Source organism: Leopardus geoffroyi, chromosome E2, assembly GCF_018350155.1.
Source record: "Leopardus geoffroyi isolate Oge1 chromosome E2, O.geoffroyi_Oge1_pat1.0, whole genome shotgun sequence".
NCBI lineage: Eukaryota > Metazoa > Chordata > Mammalia > Carnivora > Felidae > Leopardus > Leopardus geoffroyi.
In genome coordinates, this window is record NC_059335.1 from 59,139,387 (window position 1) to 59,148,564 (window position 9,178).

General features: G+C 55.6%; 1 protein-coding gene across 1 annotated transcript; it reads left to right on the forward strand.

The window, feature by feature from the left end:
- The first annotated feature begins 6,310 nt into the window (after positions 1–6,310).
- FOXC2 (forkhead box C2) lies at positions 6,311–8,058 on the forward strand. The gene has a single exon (XM_045439907.1). The coding sequence runs from the start codon at positions 6,430–6,432 to the stop codon at positions 7,963–7,965; it is 1,536 nt and encodes a 511-aa protein (XP_045295863.1). The 5' UTR covers positions 6,311–6,429; the 3' UTR covers positions 7,966–8,058.
- Positions 8,059–9,178: the final 1,120 nt, after the last annotated feature.

Consider the following 9,178-nt stretch of genomic DNA (forward strand, 5'->3'; position numbering starts at 1 on the left):
GTAAAATTTCGGGGACATTGAGTCACATGTGTTCAGAAGTCGTGCCTTCGTGCATACACTATTCACCATGTATATATAGTTATAAAATTATGTATCTGTTTCCATTTAGACTATTTTTATATGTATATAGAAGTTCCTAGTTTAACTTTTTAAGTCTCTTTTGACTTCCAAGGTCCTGACCCTAATTCCAGAGTGACGGGCTGAGAGATTCAGTCCTATCACTTGGCGGATACAAGACCTGAGTCGATTACTTAAGGCCTCTAGACTGCGCTCACCTCCCCTGCAAAGCAGTGATATTAATAGTGCCCACCCCAAAAGAGGATTAAAGGAGCAGTCAGGGACCGATCGTCCAGCACATAGTACGCACACATTAAATTTTCTCCTATACAGTAGGCAGGAAAATCTTGAAAAAGTCCGACATTCATTCAACAAACATTCTTATGCACCTGTTACGTGCCAAGGTGTCACGCCAGGCACTGGGACTGCAGAGAGGAATTAGGCGGCCACCAAGGGCCTAGAGAGGTAGGACACGAGTGGCACACGTAAGGCTGCCCAACCAGCGTGGGCTCCGCCCACCTGCCAGGGCACCGGGCTGACCAAGCTTCCCGTTCTCTGGGGGCGCTCGGGCCATGTGACCGGCTCTGGCCAATGAGCTGTGGAGGAAAGGGATCCATGGCCCTTGAAGGCTGGACCGCTTCATTCCCAGGGCAGGATCTTCCTGTCTTGCCCCTGGCGAGGTGGTAGGAGAGACAGCTCTTGAAAACTCAGGCTCCTGAGTGACTGGAGGAGCAGAGCTCCCGCCAACCTGGGACTGGCCCAACAGGAAGTCACTGAGACTTGGGATGGCCTCTCACTGGGGCTACACCAGCCTCACGTGACTGATACACCCACTAGGCAAATCAGTCACACAGCAATCTGGCTAAGGGCAACTACGCAGAACTTACAGAGAAGCATGTAATGAATTCCTTTGCGAAGAAACGTATGTATACCTTTAAATGTTTTTAATGCTTATATATGTTTGAGAGAGAGAGGGAGAAATGGAATCTGAAACCTGCAGGGTCCAGGCTCCGAGCTGTCAGCACAGAGCTGGGTGTGGGGCTCGAACCCATGGACCATGAGATCATGAGCTGAGCCAAAGTTGGACGCTTAACCCACTGAGCCACCCAGGCGCCCCATATGCATATCTTTAACATCCTGTTTGGAAAACATCTATAGGATTCTACCGGATTTCTTGCATCTTTGTATGAATTGTGGCAATTAATTGTCTTGAATTATAAGGCAGAAAAGCTCCTTAGAGAATCAGCTTTTTTTTTTTTTTTTTTTTTTTTAAATATAACGACCACAGGTAATGTGATTGAGCCCATGGCTGTTGACGATTATTTTTCAGAAACGTCCAGAACGCAAGGCGAAGGGACACCAGGGCCAAGTTGGTCCCCACATTGGGTCTTGCGACTCCTTCCATGGAAAGGTGTTTGCTTTGTGGCACTTTCCTTCTTAACTTTTCAGAGTGACAGGCGTGTTTTTTTCCCCATTTTTTTTGTTTTCATTTTGAAAAATTTCAAGCTTACGGGAAAGGTGCAAGACCAGTGCCCAGTGAATCCCCACGCACCATAGGTTAGAGATTTTACCTCACTTGCCATTTGAGATGGGTCTCCCTTTCTCCCTCCCCCCGCCCCCTGCAGTTCACTGTGGTACAAATGGCAGCAGGGATGACACGAACCCTAAACATTTTGACGTGTACCTTCCAGAAACGAGGACGTGTCCTTGCTTGGCCACATGCGGTGATTACACTCGAGAATTTTAACCCCGATACAAGATTATTCTCGAACATGCACTCCAGATTCACATTTCCCCAGGGGCTCTCGAAACTTCCTCTGTTTGCTTTTGAAATTTCCTCCATTCACGATCAAGGACTGCCTGTGGTTCTCCGGCTTCTTTTGTCTTCCCACCAAGGATCGCCCTCCCCCCTGTTATTTCGCACTGTCCACGGTGCCACGTGGACTTCAACTCCTGAGAAAGGCCTCGCTTTGCGAAATGGGCTCCGAGAGTTTTCATCATGGACACACCTGCTGTCCCGGAAAACAGATTAATTGCTAGGAGCCGGACGATGATGGATTTTTAAGCAGCACCAAGGGTTCATCAGGTCCCAGGTAGATTTGGGAAGCCTGGGACCGCTCTTATCCCGGGTCCCTTGCCTTAAAACCTGAGGCATCTCCTGAGCCCAAGGGGAGACTTTGAAAGGACCCTGGGACAAATGTCTTGAAAACAGAGAAGGCCCAATCTCCTTTCGCTTGTGGCCTCTTTGAATTCTCTGTTGGGCCTCAAAGGCAGAAGCTGCAGACATGTTTAGGACTCTCCCTCTGTTTAAAGCCGATGCCGCCCGCACACCGTCCGGGACAAACGTTTTTCCGATGAGTCCCCTGAGATCCGCACCACGCCTTGGGCAGGAGGACAGCTGCCATGGGGAGACACAGTTTGTCCAACAGCCCTGGGGTGGGGGTGGGGTGGGGGGCAACACGTAAACTTCTAGCCACCCGAGAGGCACAGACTTTTATTTGCTCAAAACCTCAGCGAATCTCTTGCTCCTGAGAAGTTTCAGAGACATTTTCTGTTTTCCCTGCAGATCGTGTTCTGGACACATTGAAAAGCTATGGGAAACGTTTTCCTTTTTCTTTTTTTTTTAATTTTTAATGTTTATTTACTATTGACAGAGAGAGACAGAGCATGAGCATGGGAGGGGCCGGGAGACACAGAATCTGAGGCAGGCTTCAGGCTCTGAGCTGTCAGCACGGAGCCGGACGCGGGGCTCGAACTCACAAACCGAGAGATCATGACCTGAGCCGAAGTCGGACGCTCAACCGACTGAGCCACCCAGGCGCCCCTGTTTTGCTTCTTCTTAATCCACCAGCGGTGGGGCCCGCAGTTTATTTTCAGCGTCTCTCTGACTCCACAGGTGTTTGAAGGCTTCTACTCCCGCGCTGCAATGCTCACGTGCATCCAGACGGTGGCAGCACCTCCATTGCGACCAGAACGCCCGGGTTTCCTTCTTCTTTTCCAGGGTAGTTCCCCGGTTGGCCTTCAGATGGCGCCAACACCACAGGCCCGCGGCAGCCGCCGCGTCCAGGAGCCCAACGCGCCCGGGCGGGGAGGCTACGCGGTCGGCTGGGGGGACGGAGGTAGGGGGAGTGGGGCATGACCCGACTATCGCCCGCCTTCATCGTCGCTCATCGTTCTGGAACCACACACGGCCCTCTGCGGGCCCGATTCCGCTCTGGGCTCCGTGACTACTACATGAGCAGGGGAAGCCATCAGCCCTGAGTTAGGAGCCCCCGATCCAAAATACGCTGGCAGGTTAAAGCAAAGATCGGAAACATGGTTTTCGCAAAGTCCAGGTGTGTGGAAGGTGTTGTTATGATAACCTGTGCAAACATCTCGCCCGGAGTCCTACTGAGCGGAGAAGAAACCTAATTCCAGGGGCAAAGGAAAATGTCTCTCTCACCTTTTCTATCTGGATTGTAAGGATTTCTTTCCTCCCCACCCTGCTTTTTTTTGGGGGGGGGGGAGGGGGTAGGGGGGCAATAATAATTTTGGCCACTCAAGCAGGGGCTTTCCAGATGACATTATTTTAAACCTGGACACGCTTATAAATACAAACTCAGACAGAAACTACCATTTTTGAATCTATTTTCCATGGTCCACAGTTATTTTGGGCTTAGCTCTGTGCTGTGATAAAGCTTTTTTTTTTTTTTTTTTTTTAAGGCACCTCATAAAAGCAGAGGGAATAATATTTCTCCAGGAAGCCTACAGACCGAGGAGTGTTTCTTGGTCAATAGTTTGCATTTCCGGTAAAATTGTGAGAAATCGAGGTGCCTGGCAGGCCATCCGGGAGGAAGATGTATATATACACACACATATATTTATTTTATAAAGTGGAGCTGAACATATTAAAAAATAATAAAGTCAAATCGTTCACCTGTGAGCTGAGGACTGGGAAACTTTATTTTACTTCGTTGCAAAAAAAAAAAAAAATTTAAGTTAGAGAAAGACTCGGGGCACCCATAAAAAATATAGTGTTTCAGAAGCAGAGCTATGCAAGAGACTAGGAACCTGGTTTGTGCTTTGCCTCTGATTGTGAATTCGTCAGGAGAGCATACCATTCATAGATGACGCACACAAACACTTTTCTTTTGTTCCTTTATTGAAAATGAATGGCACGTCTCCACTGCCTTCTCTCGCCTCCCCAAAGCTGAGCGCCCTCGGATTCTCTCACACCCCTTTCCCGGGAATCAGGCAAGCGCCTGACGGAACAGGGGTAGGGTGGGGGCCCAAACCACGCAAGTTGTATCTTTGTTCTTCCCTACCCAACCGAGGGACGACCTCCAGAAGAATTCTGACCAGCCTTTAGCCCTTCTTATGAGCGTCCTTCCCCCTCCAGGGGAAGCGGGTAAGTGTGATCCGATCGCCCGAGGTGTTGGGGGAATAAATATTCAGTCCACAGATGAACTGACTTTCCGGGGTACCCAGAGGAAAGGGGAAAGCTTTGAAGGGCGCCGACCTCGGGTCGCTCCAGGTCAATATCTCGACCGTATCAGCTCTGGAGGTGTCCCAGCCGTTTGGGATGGCTTACCCCGTCCTCCCACGGAGCCCTGGTGCCCCAGTCACCTTATCAAACGCCAGCCAAACAAAAAGGACCAGCGCAGAGTAAGTCAGCCTGGAGAGTCCCCAAGAGGCTTTGGCGGGAGCGGGAGGTGGGCACTGCGCCCCGGGGCTGGCGATCCAGCGGACGGGGCTGGGGGCAGCTTCCTCGCCCCGAGCGCTCCCTGCCCCGCGCCGCGGACGCGCGTCTTGGGGCGCAGCCCCCGCGGGAAGCAGGCTCGGGTTTCCCCTCGCGGGCTCTGCCTGGGCCGGGCGGCTGGCTGCATTGTTCCCGGCTTCGGGGAGCGCGGGAGCCGGCTTGTCCAAGGGAATTTATCTCTGGGAAAAGGGAGAGGCACTGCGCAGCTGGACGTGGGGGCCGCAAGCGTCGACGCGGCTGGGGGATGCGGGAAATTAGCGGAACGAGGCCGCTCTGTCTCCCCCGAACCCCACAAAACTGCTCACGGGGCCGCCGACGATTTGCCGAACCCGCGGCGCACTCAGAGGATTAAATTCTCAAGGTATTTGCCCCTTCCCCACCCGGACACTCCCCTGCAAGCCGGCGCGGCCTGCCTCCTCCGTGGAGGTGAGGGGCATTCATTCAGTTTCCAGAATTTGCCTCTAAAAGCTTTGCAGGTCATCTTGACGGCCCAAACCTGCAAACTCTCTGTTGATTATTAATTATTTGCTTCAATGATGACAACATGGGGGGCGGGGGGGGGCTTGCATTCCAATCCAGCACGCTCGCTTAGAATCCATTGCACCTGGGCCCCCATAATTAGGAAATCTAATTATTCGCCTCATCACTCATTAATAAGAAAAACAGTCCCAGGGTCTTTGCTACTTACAAGGTCTTGGGGGAGATATTGGACTACATTAATCGATTCGATTTTATATTTCAGATGAACTTTATCTGCAAAGGAGCATGGGTGTCTTTCCTCCCACCCCACCCCCCTCCCCGGGGCATGCTGGCCCATTAACCAAAATGTGATAATGAAATAAATTTTAATAAGATATCACTCTTTTTAAAAAATCTTTTCAAGTTGAGCCTGAACTGCAGAAAAGTCTGGTCCAGCGCAGCTGGGTCTTAGAGCCGACGGATTCCGGCGCTCCTCGCCCTGATTGGTGCCGACTCCCCACAGCTGCCGGGCTATTGGTGCAAAGTCCCCGGAGGGGGCGTGGCCGGACGAAAGTAAAAACTTGCTTTCAGCAAGAAGACTTTTGAAACTTTTCCCAATCCCTAAAAGGGACTTTGCCTCTTTTTCCGGGCTCGGCGGGACAGCCACTCTGGACCCCGGCTCGCTGACCCTCGGGGCTGCCTCTTTGCTGGGGGGCTAGGAGAGCCGCCTTCCCCCCGTTGGCGCGGACACAGGGGCCGTCCTCGGTCCGCTGCGCGCGTGGCGTCTCCACTGCGTCCCCGCCGCCCGCCCCGGCTGCCACCCTCCGGTCCCGAGAGCCAGCGAGCGAGCGAGCGAGTGAGCGAGCGAGCAGGGGCCGGCGCTGCGCTCGCCGGGGCGCGCCCTCCAGGATGCCGATCCGCCCGGTCCGCTGACAACCGAGCGCCCCTTCTCCGCGCGCGGGCGGGCGCCCAGCGCCGGCGCCTCCCCCGCCTCGCCCCCGAGGCTTCCCGGCGCCCGGGGCTCTCCCCTTCCCACCCCCCCCCCGCGCCCCCGCCCCGCCACCCCCGCCGGCTCCCTTCCTCTCGCCCTCTCGCTCCCTCGCTCTCTCTCGCTTTCGCAGGGCCTTCCCCGCGGTCCGTGCGCGCAGGCGGCGGCGAGCCGTCTCGGACGCAGCATGCAGGCGCGCTACTCCGTGTCCGACCCCAACGCCTTGGGAGTGGTGCCCTACTTGAGCGAGCAAAACTACTACCGGGCGGCGGGCAGCTACGGCGGCATGGCCAGCCCCATGGGCGTCTACTCCGGCCACCCGGAGCAGTACGGCGCGGGCATGGGCCGCTCCTACGCGCCCTACCACCACCACCAGCCCGCGGCGCCCAAGGACCTCGTCAAGCCGCCCTACAGCTACATCGCGCTCATCACCATGGCCATCCAGAACGCGCCCGAGAAGAAAATCACCCTGAACGGCATCTACCAGTTCATCATGGACCGCTTCCCCTTCTACCGCGAGAACAAGCAGGGCTGGCAGAACAGCATCCGCCACAACCTGTCGCTCAACGAGTGCTTCGTCAAGGTGCCCCGCGACGACAAGAAGCCGGGCAAGGGCAGCTACTGGACGCTGGACCCGGACTCCTACAACATGTTCGAGAACGGCAGCTTCCTGCGGCGCCGCCGGCGCTTCAAGAAAAAGGACGTGCCCAAGGACAAGGAGGAGCGGGCCCACCTCAAGGAGCCGCCCCCCGCCGCGGCCAAGGGCGCCCCGGCCGGGCCCCCTCTAGCGGACGCCCCCAAGGACGTCGAGAAGAAGCTGGTGATCAAGACCGAGGCGGCGTCGCCGGCGCTGCCGGCCATCACCAAGGTGGAGACGCTGAGCCCCGAGAGCGCGCTGCAGGGCAGTCCGCGCAGCGCGGCCTCCACGCCCGCCGGCTCCCCCGACGGCTCGCTGCCCGAGCACCACGCCGGCGCGCCCAACGGGCTGCCCGGCTTCAGCGTGGAGAACATCATGACGCTGCGAACGTCGCCGCCGGGCGGCGAGCTGAGCCCCGCGTCCGGGCGCGCGGGCCTGGTGGTGCCGCCGCTGGCGCTGTCGTACGCGGCCGCGCCGCCCGCCGCCTACGGCCAGCCGTGCGCGCAGGGCCTGGAGGCCGGGGGCGCGGGGGGCTACCAGTGCAGCATGCGCGCCATGAGCCTGTACACCGGGGCCGAGCGGCCCGCGCACATGTGCGTCCCGCCCGCGCTGGACGAGGCCCTCTCGGACCACCCGGGCGGCCCCACGTCGCCCCTGAGCGCCCTCAACCTCGCCGCAGGCCAGGAGGGCGCGCTCGCTGCCGCCGCGGGCCACCACCACCAGCATCACGGCCACCACCACCCGCAGGCGCCGCCGCCCCCGCCGGCGCCCCAGCCCCAGCCGGCGCCCCAGCCCGGGGGCGCGGCCGCCGCCGCCGCCGCCGCCGCCGCCGCGGCCCAGGCGGCCTCCTGGTATCTCAACCACAGCGGGGACCTGAACCACCTCCCGGGCCACACGTTCGCGGCCCAGCAGCAGACTTTCCCCAACGTCCGGGAGATGTTCAACTCCCACCGGCTGGGGGTGGAGAACGCGGCCCTCGGGGAACCGCAGGTCGGCACCAACGCGAGCTGTCAGCTGCCCTACAGATCCACGCCGGCGCTCTACCGCCACGCCGCCCCCTATTCCTACGACTGCACGAAATACTGACCTGCCTGGCCCGCTCCGGCTTCGCCTCCCACACCCGGGCCTCTCGGGCAGTCCAGGCTGCAGAGGCACAGAAAGAACCAAAAAATATGCCCACCAGCTTTTGTTTCTCAGACTCAGGAGCAGAGAGAGCTCGCGCCCGGCCTCAGTCCTCTGTGAAGCTTCAGGTAACTTTAATTCGCTGCCCCGTTTCCGAGGTCCTAAAAGAACCCCCCCCCCCACACAAGGGACGCGGCCCGGCGAAATGAATATTGAGTTTTAAGCCCCCCTCCCCTCCTTCCAGGATGGTTGTGCTGAATGCTCCAGCTGGGGTTTAAAAAAAAAAATTAAGTTATGGACCAAATCCCAGAGCGACCCGGTAATGACTCTCTCTGTAGAGACCCCCATAGGTCTATGGGGGGGGGGGTCTCTATAGATTACGTCTGTGCTGTGTGTAATTTTAAATTTCTCTAACCGTGCTGTACAAACGTGTGCATTTGTAATCAGGCTATTTTGTTGTTGTTGTTCAGAGCCATTAATATAATATTTAAAGTTGAGTTCACTGGATAAGTTTTCATCTTGCCCAACCATTTCTAACTCCCAAAATGAAAATTTAAGAAACCTACGTGGGTTTTTTTGTTTTGTTTTGTTTTGTTTTGTTTTTTTTACCGCCCTGTACACTTATGAGGCATAATTCTCTTCCCGGTGGTAGGTCTTTTACAAAACAAGGAAATAATTTATTTTGTTGTTGTTGTTGGCGGATAAAGAAGTCAAGTATCTGATACTTTTTATTTACAGAGTGTGATGGTTTTGTATAGTAGATTCCTCCCTGAGCATTCCTAAAAGAAAAAAAAAAACTTTAAAAATTTAACTTCACCTGTGTTTGTCTTATGTGGTCTTAATTGTTGTACTTGCCTTAAAATAAACCCATGTTGTTTTTCTGCCCCAAGTCCGGACAGTGTGTTTGTGTTCTCGCAGTTTTTAAAAACAAGGTGTGTTCGCAAATCCACCTGTTTTGATCATATTTGTTACGCAGGTGGCTGAACGCATAGACGTATACAGATGCTCGCAGGGGACTGGGGACGCTCCCCGGTTGTCTTGTTAGTGACGGAAAGGACTTTCCATGAACTCAGATCCCACCCTGGCCTAGGCAGTTGAGAAACGTCCTGGTTGGACGTGGATGCCTGAAGGACTGGGCGCCTTCACGTTATTCGCTGTAAACGTTTTGCTAAATGCA